The sequence below is a fragment of the Somniosus microcephalus genome, chromosome 11, assembly GCF_052327205.1.
Source record: "Somniosus microcephalus isolate GS21.2 chromosome 11, FLI_Smic_1.0, whole genome shotgun sequence".
In the NCBI taxonomy this organism is placed as follows: domain Eukaryota; kingdom Metazoa; phylum Chordata; class Chondrichthyes; order Squaliformes; family Somniosidae; genus Somniosus; species Somniosus microcephalus.
The window spans coordinates 41,216,338-41,232,926 of record NC_140997.1 but is presented as its reverse complement, the minus strand read 5'-3'; the positions used below and the strand labels follow the sequence as shown (position 1 = coordinate 41,232,926).

The 16,589-nt window shown below is 41.4% G+C and overlaps 1 protein-coding gene across 1 annotated transcript in view; it reads left to right on the top strand.

Moving 5' to 3' along the window:
* The window catches only part of cacna1ha (calcium channel, voltage-dependent, T type, alpha 1H subunit a), a 362,311-nt gene that overhangs the window by 297,887 nt on the left and 47,835 nt on the right, over window positions 1–16,589 (top strand). The window contains exons 24-26 of the mRNA XM_086000548.1: window positions 1,745–1,896; window positions 2,803–2,912; window positions 12,771–12,904. Coding sequence (XP_085856674.1) covers window positions 1,745–1,896; window positions 2,803–2,912; window positions 12,771–12,904 — 396 coding nt within the window. The remainder of the gene's footprint in view (window positions 1–1,744; window positions 1,897–2,802; window positions 2,913–12,770; window positions 12,905–16,589) is intronic.

Sequence of the window (16,589 nt, the reverse complement as noted above, 5' to 3'; positions counted from 1 at the left end):
TTATAGCCTTTGAGGTGGCAGTTTGGGCACTGCTTGTCCAATCCTGCTGTCTTCCTAAAATATCTATGTTTATACTTTATGAACTCTCTCTCACTGTCGCCAGAGATTTCATTGGCATCATAAATGGAAAGGAGTATCGTACTGGTTTGTACCCTGCAAGAAGGATTATCATGCATGGTTTATATCCTGCATAGTTTGTATTATTGCTGCAGACCTTTGAATTAATGCTATTTTAATGGTGGTGCTAAAGCAATAAAATCTATACAATGCCCTAGATACACAACAATGTGTAAGATGATTATTGATATTAATAAATATATTTGAATAAAAATAACCATTACGGCAATGAAAATACATGGTTATTACTGACTAAACAGATGGCAGAAAGTGAACCCCGTGATACTCTTTATACAAGGTGAGAGGAATTGGAGCAATAAGAGCAACAACAAATCCAAGTGCTGTATACATCTCAATAGAGTCAAGAACGATATGCTTTCCAGATGAACTCCGGATGGATTAGGTCCTGAATATCTCTTGCACATTTTTATGTTAGTGCCTTTATAGTGGTAGCCTTTCATGGTAACTTGTATATTTATATAATACCATTAATGTAAGGAAAGTGCCAATTTGCTTCACAGTTAGCCATAAAGAAAACAGATGCTGAGCTGGGAAAGGAAAGGTTCATTCCATGTACACCATTTGTTTTGGAAGATCAAAAAAAAGCCCTCCCGCTATTATGTAAATGACTCCCTTCCTCCCCTGTTCTCTCAGGTGTGACTTCCCCTAGAAAACCTTCCCTAACCTAGCACTGTGCAATGTAGCAGTGCATGTTAAATCGCATGTGTTAATGTAAAACAAGCATGTAATATCTGCATGGTATATTTCTCGCCTCGATAGTTACAATAGAACAAATTTGATCCATATCATGAACAAGATACACTCGTGATTGTTGGTATGGCTTTAGTGCATTTTAAAGTATTTATCTTAACTTTATTTTTCTTCATAGCAGAGCTCTGTAACAAAGTTCTTAGTATGACCAAGATTCTCTTGCTACATAAATATTAGTGTTAAGAACAATTAATTACTGTTTTTCACTTTTTTATATAACTATATATATATATAGTTTAGCAAATGTCTTTAACAGAAGGGCACAACATTGCATGTGTGAATTTTTACCACTTATTAATTTCTATCTTTTTAAAAAAGTTTATCCTCTTGCTGTGTATCTTGCACTCAGACATTCTTGTATGGCTGTAAGAGGTGCTGGACTAGCTGTGCTCCTTTGCGTGCAGCTTCACTGCTGTTCCACTGGTGGTTTAGATGCACGGAGATGATGTACATTGGCAAGAGGCCTTATGCCTCTGATCTTTCTTCTCACTCCCTCTGGCCCATCCTCCCCTCCAAGTTTCACATGATGACCTGGAGGAGATCATGGTCTGGGAGTGCGAATATTAATGGAAGCTGGGGTTTAATTGTGGGATTGCTGGTCTATAGCACAGTGAGAAATGTAGCATATGACTACACCACCAACAGTAATAACTCATACTTTAATTCAGAACCAGTAAACCAGAAGATATGCATTATTTGGTGCTGACTCATGCTAGGATTAGCGAAGAAGTTAAGTAATTTTAGTATATTCAATATGTAAACATAACCTGCAAATATGTGAACTTTGCTGTTTATTGTTTTCCCTATGAAAGGATTAAGTAATCAAATTTCTTTTCTTTCCCCTTACCTCCTCCAGAAGCCCAACGCAGACCATATTATGCTGACTACTCCCCTGCTCGACTTTACATCCATAAGTTGTGTACCAGTCACTACCTGGATCTATTCATCACATTCATTATTGGTATAAATGTTATCACTATGTCCATGGAGCATTACCATCAACCAACTGTAAGTGTGTGCAGAGAGACAGACATATAACCTTGATATCATTTGAAAATGCTTGAGATGCCCATAAACTGTGCATTTAAAATTCCTGTTTTGTTAATAATTATAGTAAAATAACTTGGTGACACCACGTAACACTTCAGTTTTCTAGCTTTTAAAAAGTGCAATTAAAAAAAAATGTTTTCTTTATGAATTTTATTCTCATCAAGTTGAGAAACATTAGTGCCAGGGCGTTGAATACTTTGCATTTTAGGGACACAGTGCCAAAACAAAGTATACCCAGGGCAGGTACAGCACAGTCAGGGCAGGTACAGCACAGTCAGGGCAGGTACAGCACAGTTAGGTGGAGAATAGAGCTCCTGCTACTTTGCCCCATTTATGTGCCACTGCTTCATTCTCAAAAGAGCAGCTAAATTTGACCATTGTGCCAGTGATTTAACTCTCCAGATATACTGTGACCTCTCTGAGTGAGATGGCCAAGTAGTGCCAAACTAGGAACTGGATTGAGACTGTTCAAACTCACTTCAAATAGGAGACAAAGGAAATTTTTCATCCCATCAGGCTGGGCTAGGTTTAAACTTGCATTGCCGAGGTGAAAGGCCAACTCCATGTGCAGGATAAATCATTAACACAATAAAAATACAAACTTGGGTTACAAATAAGATGGTTATTGTGTTCTACTGAAATATGTTTTTATTTCCACTCATGGCAAGAATTTGGGACTGGTGAGTCATCATCACTTGTGAAAATAAAGTTACATATATTGCTTGGGGACATGTTCAGTAGCTGGCGCTATGTGTTTGTGCCTTATTGATTCATGTTAATAATCAATATATTATCTCCCATTAAACACAATAATCAGCCCTTAGTATTCTAACAATGCCATTTCCTTACCTTGCTCTCCCCCAGTCCCTTGAAGAGGCTCTGAAGTATTGTAACTACGTGTTCACCATCGTCTTTGTCTTCGAATCTATTATTAAGCTCGTTGCATTTGGCTTCAGGAGATTCTTTAAAGACAGGTAAGGCACACTTTTTTTTTCCCTCCCTGATGGTGAACTATAGTAATGGCAGCACAAAAAGACCCCATTCAGAACTAGAACTATCTGGCATCTTCTCGTATCCCTGTTCCTTCTCCCATATGCTTCCTTTTCAAACACTTATTCAATTCCCTTTTAAATTATGTTACATAATCTCTACATCAAGACTTAACAGAAACCTGGCTGCAAACTGGACAAGAATGGAAAATAAACATATCAGCGTATAATATATTTAGGAGGAATAGAAATGATAAAACCTAAGAGGGAGTATAAGGAAAGAATTTCAAAAAATATCAAAGATAACAGTAAAGTCTTTTACAAGTATGTCATTAAAAAGAGAACCATTAAAAATGAGAGGAGGAGAGGATTGTCAATTTGTAGAAAAAGTGACAGTGGTATTCAATAAGTATTTTGCATTGGTCTTTACTAAATAGAATGATATCAGAGAGGAGATGAATCCTGAAGTATTTGAGAGCGAGGTGAGCGATATTATGATGGACAAAAGAAACATTTTTGATAAGGGATTCTGAGGGAGGAAATTGAGGAGGCCTTAGAAATTGTATTTTAGAGCTCTATTGATTGTGGATACGTGCCAGAGAATCAGAGATTGGCTGACGTAAGTTTCAAAAAAGGAGACAGAGCTATTACAGGCCAATTTGATTAACATTTATGCCAAGAAAATTTCAGATACTTTAATTAAATATAAAGTTAATAGATAAAGAGAGAATAGTTAGAAGAAGCAAGCACAGATTTCAAAAGAAACAATTGTGCTTGACAGACCTCAGAGAATTCTTTGAAGAGGTAACAGACATGATAAATGGTGGAAATGTAATGGATGTACATTGACATAAGGAAAGCCTTTGACAAGATACTACACAAGAATTTATTAGAGATGATTAAGAGGTATGTAATTAGGGAAAGGATAGCAAACTGAATTAAAAGTAGGTTGGAGGGGGTAAAATTGAACATAGAACTTAAGTAAGAGTTCATTTTTAAAATAACAGGAGCATGCTTGAAGGGAAAGTTGGCTGGTTCTTCGGTATTGATATTGATATTACATTGCTGCTGTTATACTATTGGTACATACACCGCACACACAGGATGAATAAAATATGATTGGTAGCCAATTAGACGTGTATCACAAGTAGGCAATTACTAGAACACTACTGCCCTGAAATCTGTGTCAACCTAGAGACTCAGGAATTCACATGCATATCTTGCAACAGAAGTCAATAGAAGCCAGGGTGACTGTGTCAGCAGAAGCACAGTGTAGTAGTGCTGAATGGATGGGGGTGGTTGTGTGGCACTCAAAATGCCCTTTCTAGGAAAATAAATTAAGGATTGCCCATGAGCACAGAATGATGAAGCCTGCAAAAGCTTCTGTGGGCTGACAAAATCAAAGTCAACCTTACAGTAAAGAGATACTTCTTTTGTCAACAGTAGGGAGATCATTGTAATGACAGTGTGTGTGGTCAACAAAATATGATAGACATTCCTTGATGATGTAGGGAGGTCTTTACACTGCCAGAAGAAACAAAGATGATGGGCCAACTCTTGCTGGAAAAATAACAACGTGTTAACAATGCATACTGTTATTAATGTGTAAATTGGCCGTGAATTGTTAATTTCTATCTTACAAACAGTATCTCACCCTTAGCCTTCCTGTTATTTCTGAGAACTTGCTGGATTTGCACATCAATTTCCCATTAAACTTGTAAGTCCTGTAATTAAGAGTGTAAGTACCCTTTTAATGACATTATAATTGTTAATGCAATGCCACTCAACCTCTCTGGCTCAGAAAGGGAACAATTAAAATTGAGGAGTTTCATTCCTTCAGGTGGTAAATTGTTCCTAGAGATTTTTTAAAATTGTAAAATTTTACAATTTTTCTTTACTTTTCCTTTGGGCTGGATTTCCTCAGCCCTGAGTAGGTGGACATGGAGGTGGGACTGCCGGTAAAGTAGCAGAAAGTGGGGGTGGATGGCAAACCTGCCCCCATCCTGCCTTCGTGTCCTTTTGCCAGGAGGCAGGAAGATGTGCTGCTTCGGGTCCCGTCTCCTGGAGGCGGGAAAGGGATTAAATCCTTTTAACTGCCTGTTAACAGGCAGAAAAAAGGATTAGTGCCATTTTACCTTCTCAGGTGAAGACTTCCTGACGTCGGAGAACCCCGCCGGGTTGGAAGAGACGTGAAGGAGGTCTGCGGCAGTCGGAGGGACCTGAAAGTAAGATGTAGAGGTGAGTGATGAGCGCAAGTGTGGAGTGGTAAGTATGGAAGGTGAGTGTTAAGTGTTAAAAAATGTTCACTTACCTTGTTTTCTGCCTACAGCTTTCATCCACCCTGGATCGGGAGACCCGACATCTTCCTTGTCGATTTCACAGACTGGATCCTCCGACCCAACAGCCAGCTGAAATCTACAAAGTTGAAAGGTTTGATGAGTCCTGAACACAAGGACTCATCAAACTACAGAGAATGTCAGTGTTTGACAGCTTCACAGAGCTGTTAAACGCTGACATTTCTTCTTTCAAGAAGTCTTGACACATAGCACGTCAGACGTTGACATGCTCTGTCAGTGACTTCCCCCCTAATTGGCCTGCTGAGCCCGAAGGGCAGGCTTAACAAGGTCAATCAGGGGGAAATCACACTGGTTAGCCAGAAGTTGATGGAGAAAATCCAGCCCTTTGTCTCCTATTTCTCTCTCTCTTATTACAATCTTTCTTTCCATCTCTTTATTTCTCTTTCTGTACCTGATTTGACTCTAATTCAACCACTCTAATTCACCCTCCTTCTCCGCCATCTCTCTGTTTCTTTCCCAATCCTTAAATCTCATTGGTTAAGGAGATACACGGTCCCAGATGTCCTGTTGCCCCGTTATCGGCTCGCACTTCCAGCAAGTTACCGCATAAAAGAATTTCGATCTGAAGGGTGCAGAAAAATGTCTAACTAATGCCATACTCCACAAGATGCCCCGCTTCAGCAAGATTTGGCCGAATGACTTTGATTGAATAACATAGAAAGGAGAGCTACAATATTATTCAGTATTGTTACATCCCTTCTGGTCAGCATCTTAGATGGGAAGGTTTATTTTTGGCACAATAACTAAGTCCAAATAGAACTCTCAGTTACATAAGGGATTTCTTTACTGAGACAATCTTTACCTTGACCGGTAGACAGACTGAACATTAACTCAATGAAGTAGTCATAAAAGCTTCTGAAATCTCAGAAGGAAAGACCAGTGTCAACAAAAAGTGCTTCCGAAAGAAAAAGCCACCAACCCCCGCAGATTGCAACAAATGGGTGAAGGGAAACTGTGGTACTTTTTGAGAGAGGATAATTTTATATTTCTTTTCTTTTCCTCTTCTGGACTTCTTGTGCTGTGCAGAATACCTTTGGCTAGACTGCACGTAGCTGGCACTTGACAACCAGTTACGTACGATCTATTCCAGGGTGACTTGGCCAACAATTAATTTTTTTCTTCATCCCATCGCTGTGGGACAATCCCTGTGGGTCTCTTTAGAACTTTAGAAATACATTCTACAACTCTTCACCATCATCTGAAGAGAAAATTCACAAAATGCTTTTCTTCTTGTTGTACACCATTGATTAAACCAAATAAGGATTGATCTTAAAATTGTTATACAACACAAATCAAATTCCTAGATGTCAAAAAACTGAACTATCACTTGAAATATTGTGTGAAAATAATTTTAATGAACAATATTCTACACAACGTGACAGTGACCTAGGATTAATTGAAAATGTAACTAGAAACAGGTTTCATGTGCCGTGCTGCCAAGATTGATGCTTCCAGAAAGCAGCTTTGAGCAGTTTTCTTCCCTTTGTCAACATTATACTGACATCGGTTTCCTTCTAGCAACATGTAATAGTTCTCTAGAACATTCTGTCTTTTATATTGTAAAATAAAGTTATCCTTGGGCAACAATGAGTATAGGACCTTTATTCATTGTTAATATTAAAAATAAATACATATATTAATCTCATATATAATATAATCGAGAGTGCAGTATCCATTTTCTAACTAGCCACCCACAAACTTGATCTTAGTTCCATAAATTCTGAATCAACGATGCACTCATCAGTATATAAGTTCTATTAAACACTTAAGTGCTAGGCCGTGAGTAAATGGTTTATTATAATTAAATTATATTTAATATAGTAAGTTATAATGATGGAAATTTTTAATAGAAAGAGTACGCCCAAAGTATTCACCGGATAGTCAAAGTTATTAGTTTTCATTTAGTGACTAAAGGGACTCATTTCTCTTGATTTGGAGGAGAAATTAAATTGAAGAAATATACTTCTTAACCCAAATATTTAAATAGGCGTTAAGAAGGCTTCATCTTTCCTACATCTATAGTAAGATGAGGACCGGAATTATATTGATGATTCACAATTGCAACTTTATTAAAAGTTATTTTTAATTTGTTCCTTTTATCTCTTCTTAGGTCCCCCAGTTTAGGCATCAATCCCAGCCCAAGATGCCTAGACCTCTTCATTTAAAAAAGACCCTCTTTGGGGAAGCACTCATCACCCTATGGCCTGCATGAAATCAGGAACTCATTATGGGGGGAGATAAGCTGCAACCTACTAGTCAGTGGCACGGAAAGCTAGTACACCAACTTAAGGCATCACAAATATTCCTTTGATAATTATGGCCATTTTAATTATATATAATGCTCACAGTAACAGCTGGCTAGTTATTTCAAAACATCTGGAAATGTTACAGTATTGTTTATATCAAAGCTCAGGGTTCTTTTTTCTTTACTTAACAAAGTTATATAAGCATATAATTGCAAAATACTGCGGATGCTGGCAATCTGAAATAACAACAGAAAATGCTAGAAATACTCAGCAGGCCAGGCAGCATCCGTGGAGAGAGAAACAGAGTTAACGTTTCAGGTCTGGGACCCTTCATCAGAACTGGAAAAAGCTGGAGATGTAACAGATATTGGCCCAGAAATTCCAGAACGGGGCTTGCAGCGCGTGCAAGCCCCGTATTTGCACTTACCCCGCGCTCGTGCCGATCAGCTTCTGGGACGCCTGAACTTGCAGAAATAGAAAGCACATTCCCGGGCAGCGTATGACGTCACGCCGCCCAGGAGTGCAGCCAGCGCGAAGCCAGGAGCGTGCAGTGTAAGTGAGACACGCCCCTTGAGGTCTCAGTTTCACTGGACACGCCCCCAATGTTTCTGTCAAGCTGCTAAGGATTTTTACATGCAAAGCAGCAGTTTAAATAGGTTTTTGGAAGTTTTTTGAAGATTTTGGTAACTTTTATAAACTTTTTAAAATGTTTACATTATTTTGAGTAATCTGAAGTAGTTTTAAAGAGAATTAAAGCAATTTAAAGACTTTTAAAAGCCCTAAAAGAATTTTTTTAATTCCATTTATTTATTTAGCAATGTCGTCGTCATACGTGTCTTCACACTGTTCCCTTTGGGGAACTGTATGAAGTGGTGGAAGGATTTATGGCCATGATTAACGCTCATTCCGTGACCGTAACCATCTTTGAACCAGCCATTAGGGCGGTTAGTCCTATGGCGGGAGGGTTTTACGGGCTCCCACAAGCTATACAAGGAGGGGGGGCCACCCACACCCACGGACGCAAATATCCCACTGAATGTCAACCCAGAACTTAGAGCCGGAGCTCCGACTCCACTTGCCGGGACTGTCTGGAGCGGGGTTCGAAACCCTACCCTGATCTGGCCCAGCGGCGGGGATCCTACCGCTATGACAAAGGCCCAATCCAATTAGCAACGTGAAATGGCAGCATAGGGCTCCAGTCACGGGGAGGGAAAAGGCGCAGGAAACGTATGGGTGTCACCTTTTGTGCGGAGTGGGCCTTTTGCGTAGCAGTAAGCATCCCCGCCGCTGGGCCAGAAGGAGTAGGGTTTTGAACCCCACTCCAGACAGTCCCGGCAAGTGGAGTCGGAGCTCCAACTTTAAATTCTGGGTGGACATCCAGCGGGATACTTGCGTCCGTGGGTGTTGGTGGCCCCCCCCCCCCCCCCTCAGATGGGTTGTGGGAGCCCGTAAAACCCTCCTGCCATAGGACTAACCACCCTAATGGCTGGTTCAAAGATGGTTACGGTCACGGAATGAGCGTTAATCACGGTCATAAATCCTTCCACCACTTCATACAGTTCCCCAAAGGGAACAGTGTGAGGATACGTACGATGATGACCTCTTGCGCAATGCACCTCCTTGGACCCTCAGTCGCAGATGCGAGGGGGCAAGTCGTGCAATTGTTAAATTTTTTATTTTATTGACATGTAAAATGTTGGCCCAGTAATTCCCTTCCAAATGCGCTAGTACGGTCGGGATACTTACGCATCTGGCCGGATGAAATGCCGGTTTTCAGCATGCACAGTGCATGTGGGGAAAACCGGCATTTCCTGTCCTCTGAACGAAGGGGTTCAGAGGCAGAACGCGTGCGACTGCACAGGCAGCGCGTGCGCAGTATAATTCGCCGCTTTCATTAATGCTTTCAGTGAGGTCAAGTCATTACAACTTACACATGAAAAAAGCATGGGTACAGTTGCTCCAGAGGCTGCGGAGGAAGATATTTCTTATCGTGGAGCTTCTGAAAGTATGTATGTCTGTATATATTCCTTTGCGTGTTATGTATATATTGCTTTACTTATGTGTATGAATGTATTATTTAATTATGACTTTCAGAGAAAGTAACTTATTGGAAAATCATAATTAAAAATATACATTCATACACATTAGTAAAGGAATATAAAACATACATACATATACGTAAAGGAATATATGTGGACATACATACATAACTCATTCTCACATTCCATTCACACAGCCACAATTGCTCCTTCTACCTACCGTTCTGAAAACCCGTTTAAAAAAAAAAAAAAAATTAAAGTTTAAAACTTACTTAAAATTTCTTAAAATAACTTCCCTCCCTTTCCCAAACCTAAATATTGCATTTCATAAGCTCCTCCATAAAATATATCTCCTTCCCCAGCCAATGAACAACTTTACACTTGCTTTTTTCACGTGTAAGTTCTAGGGACTTACCCTCACTGAATCCATCAGTGAAATCTACAAAGTTCACTGCGCAAGCGCTGCCTGTGCAGTCGCACGCGCTGTGAATAGACCTCGGGTCTGGAAATGCCGGCGTTCCCCGCATGCGCTGTTCCTGCTGAACGCCGGCATTTCCAACGGCCAGATGCGTGAGTAACCCGACCGTACTCACGCTTCTGGCCTGGAATTTCTGGCAGATTAAGCAGGTGCAGAGCCGGGGGCGGAGGGGGGGGCGTTAGGAGGGGAGGAAGAAATAGAAAGAACATCCTGTACTTTTGTAAGAGGCAGGAAAGATAAAATGTTGCAAATGGGAATGGCAAAAATCATACTGCATGAAAAATGGGGGCAGGGATAATTATCTGAAATTGTTGAACTCAATGTTGAGTCCGGCAGGCTGCAAAGTGCCCAATCGAAAGATGAGGTGCTGTTCCTCGAGCTTACATTGAGCTTCATTGGAACAATGCAATAGCCCGAGGACAGAGAGATCAGAGTGGGAGTGAAGCGGTGAATTAAAGTGACAGGCGACCGGAAGCTCAGGGTCACCCGTACGGACTGAACGGAGGTGTTCCGCAAAGCGGTCGCCCAATCTGCGTTTGGTCTCCCCAATGTAGAGGAGACCACATCGTGAGCAGCATTGAGTTCAACAATTTCAGATAATTATCCCTGCCCCCATTTTTCATGCAGTATGATTTTTGCCATTCCCATTTGCAACATTTTATCTTTCCTGCCTCTTACAAAAGTACAGGATATTCTTTCTATTTCTTCCTCCCCTCCTAACCACCCCCCCCCCCCCCCCGCCCTGGCTCTGCACCTGCTTAATATCTGTTACATCTCCAGCTTTTTCCAGTTCTGATGAAGGGTCCCAGACCTGAAACGTTAACTCTGTTTCTCTCTCCACGGATGCTGCTTGGCCTGCTGAGTATTTCCAGCATTTTCTGTTGTTATTTTAAAGTTATATAAGAGTTCAGCAGAAAGCTCATGGTGGTGTTTATTGTATCACAGATTAGTTCTTGAAGTCTTTCACTGAAATGCATGCATACTCCACTGCATTACCCTATATGATGGGTTAATACACTAAGGTGTACAACACATGAAGGATTATGACGTAGCCTATAACCTGTTAATTTTTGATAGTGCAACTCTAAACTTTCACATGATGAAACATTTACTTAGCCTGCCATACTGCATATCCAATCCTGTGCTGATGCCTAAGTATACAAGAATTTAAGTACAGTACTATAAAATTTTGGGAGAATGAGTAGCAAAAGCAATGGGCACTATTTTAAGAACACCATCCCAACCAAGAGTGAATTGGTTTAACATAGGATAGGTAGGTAGCTTATCTGTGAGAACTGTAGTCCCTTTTGCTTGATGGATAACTATGCTGTAAATTAGGTACTTGTATCATCCAGAGAAGAGAGCCTCCAGATTCTGAAAGCTTGTGTTGTTTATTTCAATTGACAGAGCTAGATGCTATTGCTAAAATCACTAAAACTTCAGTTATCTGATATGTAGAATCTACATTCCAAAGAAATAGATTTTATTGATATGTTCCCCTGTAACAGTGTCAGAACCACAATTCTGGAATCGAGTCTCATCTCAGCAAGCGTAGTGTAGAAATATGACAATCGCCGTTGTAAGCTTTAAAGTTTCTGTTGAAATGGATTTTCTACTGAAATATGCCAAAAGTGAGCATTGCAGATGTACCTTTGGTTTAAAAAACATAATTAAAACTGATCATAATTGAAACATATAGCTACCTTCAGTTTGGTTTAATAAACGGTAGTGTAGGATTTAATGTTGTGTGCTTGTGATGCTCACAAATGTATAAACGCAGCATATTATTGAACCTTTTTTTTGCTTCATTATATTTGATAAAGTAATCTTTCAAGTTTACTAACTTTGATTTCATGAGGGAGAGACTCTCCATTGGTGGATATTACATGTGAAGTTTCCAATGTAGATTAGGGACACACAGAAAGGAGTGGTACAGTACTACTTTGTCGCCCAGCATGGGCCTAATTTTAATGTGTTAATTTTTCATAAAAGCTGCTGCCAAAAATGACACTGTCAGCAGCCATTTAGCCCCTAAAGGCTTTCTTGCAAATATACCGCTCATAGTTGTCACTAATACATTATGAGAAACAAAAATAAAGCGTTGTGCATTTACATCCAATTCTCTGGTCCAAACCCAAAACTTAGAAACTGCGAATATTCTGACCTAATGGTTGTTCAGGCTAGCTCCCTGCAAATCCCTTTAAATTTTACAAATCAATCCTTTCCCTCACTGCTTGTGGTAACCCAAAAGCTCACAGCATGGAACTAAATTGTACTTGTGCTTTGAATGTTGATATTTTCCCCCCTTGTTAATTACAAATAGTCATTTTGGAAGCGAAAGACCCTGGTGAGTTGCATCTGGTCGATGTGGATTTCACTTACTGAATGTCGAACAGGCGTGATGTTATTTCTTAATCTAAAAAATGAAGTTAGCAAACAGATACCATCTGGTGAGCATTTTGTTGAAGCCTAAATATATTTCTGGTTGGTGAAAGGCTTAAAGGGGTGCTATGTTCATAGAAAAATGTGCGACAAGAACTTTTTTCATTTGTGTCTAAATACATGGCATAAATTAAGTTGAAACACATTTTTGGATCACTTGCAGGTGATGTCTCCCATGATAAAATTGCCCATGACTCTTGTGGTGTATGTTGACTATCACTCTCACTAATTACAGTGTTCTTGGAATATACAAATGCAGTTTGATAATTACTCTTTTTCAGGTGGAATCAACTGGATCTGGCTATTGTGCTTCTCTCAATAATGGGAATAACCTTGGAAGAAATTGAAATTAATGCCTCACTCCCTATTAACCCTACTATCATTCGCATTATGAGAGTGCTACGAATTGCAAGAGGTAGCATTATCCCTTATTAGCATAACTTTTAAAATTCTCTTGATTATGCTAGAACCTTTTTTAAAAAGCTATGGCAAACTTTAATTAAACTGTAATTAAATGTATTCATCTATTTTCTATTTGTACTTTACGGATCACACATTATATCAGCAATAGCACACCGCATAAAGAATAATGGATGGCTGGGAGTAATTACGAGTAACCCGATGAAGAAGCTGAAATGACATTTCTAACGTTATCTGAGCGTCGGGATTACATGGCAGTCTCAGCATCACTCCCTGGTGCTGTTATTTGCTGTAATTGATATGGTTAATTGTATACGGTTTCCATCAGGTTTTAGTTCTGACTTGTGTTGGCAGTAGCTGTTTGTACCAGTGGCAGTTGGCAATGCACACCTTACGCTCAATTTACTTTAAGTGACAAAGGGAGAGGTGGGAAATTAATGAGAGTGGCCCAGGAGGCTGGTGCACTTTTATTTCAGCTGTAGGCATGGGTAGTTTATTAGTTTTTCACAGATGAAATAAAGACAGTAATGCAATGGAACCTATATCTATATAATGTATTAAATTTGTGTATGACGTACACTTCCTTGACACATTACCTTTACTTCCTGTGTCGTGACTTTTGAGTCACGCTTTTGTGTCAACATTTATAATAATAAACATATGTCAACATTTGCTTGTCAAGCTGTAATTGAAGGCCTCCTGACACAAGGTGGTGCTCTTGCACCTCTGTCAAACAAGCACGTCAGGACACCAATAGAAATCAAATGCCTCCCTGCCTGTTCTATTTCCCATCCCACTCTCTCTAGTACCATTCCAACATTTAAAATATCGGAGCTGTTTAGTCACCATTCCTGGCTCTGCCCTTCTTCCTGGCCATTTAGGCCCCACTCACAGCTCGGTTGCACTCGCTCCTGGCTCTGCCCCACTCCAAAACTTAAAAAACCTGGGCTGTTTAAACCTGGTCCCAGTCCCGGCTTTGTCCTGCTCCAGAATTTAAAATGCATAGGTCACCTTCTTTCCAACTCTACCTCACTCGCTCCTGCCTCTGCCACACCCCCTCCCAGTCCCACTCCAAACTGATGGGGGGAGATGTGCAGCAAAAGAATCGTACACGATAGGGGAGGAAATACAGGGTAACTGAAAATAGTAGCAACAGATCAGCAAGTGGGAGATGTCAGTAAAAGCCATGAGGAGTTAGTACAGAGGAAGATGGCATTGATGCAGTGTCAGTGAGGGGGAGATTGTACATTAGTGAGAAAGGGTAAGAGAGCAACCAAGACAGATGATGGGGAGAGGATGGGAAGGAACTTGTGGAAGACTGCAATCCACATTTTCCCTGCACCCACCACACAGAAAATGTGACCTGCACCCACAGCTCCCAGCCCGCCACGCCACCTCTCACCCAAAAGGATTCAATAAAAGAGAGAGTGAAAAATGCAGACAAGCACAGAGACAGAAGATCAAAAGAAGATAAACACAGGGATGACCAGAAGAGAAAAGAAAGAGACAAAAGCAGAAGAGAAGAGAAACAGACAAAGAAACAGCACAAAGACAATAGAGGGAGGTAATAGAGAAACCACATGCTTACTGTGAACAGCGTCAAGGGCTCATCCACCGGTAATGTTTCATTTATTCTGTGTACAAAAGTCATACAAAATCCTTTCACCTTTCGACCACCTGCTTCCCGACTATGAGGAATTCGAAGGTCCGATGGAGAAGTTAGTCATATACCTGTAAAAGTAGTGAAATTTTGAACAATAGGTTGTTAATTAAAATGAAGTGTCCCTTAACCTTTATGATGAAATCAATCTCAGATTAATGGGATGAAAATCTTTTCTTCAGCATGCAAGGTGCCTAATTAAATTAGGTTTGGGCAGTGTCAACCCACTTCCTATTGGAAACATAAGGACCCAGAATTTGCGGTCCGTGGCAAAGCAAAGGTGTTCGCCGCTGGCCCCGAAGTAAGCTTCACGATCTCTGTGTCAAGAAGTTCAGGTTTTCCGACGTGTACTTCAAATCATCGTAGTATAGTGGGAATCCCACATTCCGAGCTGCTATGATGTCAACAAGCTGTCTAAGCAGCCAATCAAAACGCAGAATTCTCACCGACAGTGAACCCGGAAGTGGTTAAGCTCTTAAAATTCTACGGTGGGAAAATTGGCTTGCGCCCCGAAAAAGTTAGCACCCCCGCACCCGAAATTCAATGGTAGCGCCCCAAGCAGGAGGCACTCCCCCTCCCTCTTGGGGCGCTCCCATTGAATATCGCGGCACTACGGGCAGCAGTGCCATGCATGCCGACACGTAGTGCCGTGATACTGCAGGCCTCCCTCCCCTGATTAAAGGGGAGGGGCCTAGCGCTGCGCGCACCAGGGCCATGCTGGGCCACCAGGGAGCGGGGTGCCGGCAAAAGAGCCCGGCACTGAAGAGGAGTGTCGGGCTGATGGATTGAGGCCAGCACCCCACAGGAGGAAGCCAGAGGGGGCAGGTGGTGGCAGGCGGCCCCAAAAAAGATGGCCGCCCGGCATTAATTATCACCGCCCCGGCCGCAAAAATGCCACCCTGATTCTGTCGGACATAGCGTCCAGTGGTAGGTCAGAGGGCGCGAGCCAAGTTTGCGGCCGGGGTGCTGCACTCGGTGATGATGTCATCGCCGGAAGCGCAGGGCGCTACCGGCTACTACCACCACTAACTCCCCCCCACTGAATTTCGCGGGAGGCGTTAGCGGTGCTGCGCCCGGGCACTAGTTGCTTTGCACCCCCAAAAAGCAACCAAATTTCCCCCCCAAAAAATGGTAGAGAGAGCAAAACCAAGATTGGGATTCTCACATGGGGAAAAGGCGGACCTAAAATAAAGATGAACAAACTTTTAAAAAAGTTTCTTAAAAATTTTAATTTTTATTAAAATGGATAAATTTGACACTGCACAAAATTAAAATTAATTTTTCAGGGGCATTACCTTTGTTTAGCAGTCAAAAGTCTGTTAAAACCCCAGTTACACCTAATCCAAAGGGATCTAACTTTTATTGGGGTACTTAACAGCGTAATTGCTACGGAAGAGCCGAAGTTTTTGTCAGTTTCACATGATTTGAGAGATTACACTGATTGCTGGCTCTGTGTGTGGGGGGTAGGGGTGCGGGGGGGTGGGGGATGCACAGCACAGCCTGTGGAGGAGCAGTGAATGACAGACCGCAACTTCAGGATTTTCGCATTAGGCTGCGCATGCGCTGAACCCTGAAGTTGCAGCCAGTTTCACTGGCGAAATGACGGCGAACACTGCCAGTTTGCCATCACCAGGACCCGCAAATTCTGGGCCAAGATGCTGCATATAATTTAGAAAAAAGAAAGACTTGCATTTATATAGCATCTTTCACAACCACCAGACGTCCCAAAGCACTTTAAGTACTTTTTGAAGTGTTGTAATGTAGGAAACACGGCAGCCAATTTGCGCACAGCAGGCTCCCACAAACAGCAATATGATAATGACCAGGTAATCTGTTTTACTGATGTTGATTGAGGGATAAATATTGGCCAGAACACCGGGGAAAACGCCCCGTCTTCTTTGAAATCATGCCATGGGATCTTTTACGTCCACCTGAGAGGGCAGACGGGGCCTTAGTTTAACGTCTCATCCGAAAGACAGCACCTCCAACAGTGCAGCACTGCCTCAGTGCTGCACTGGAG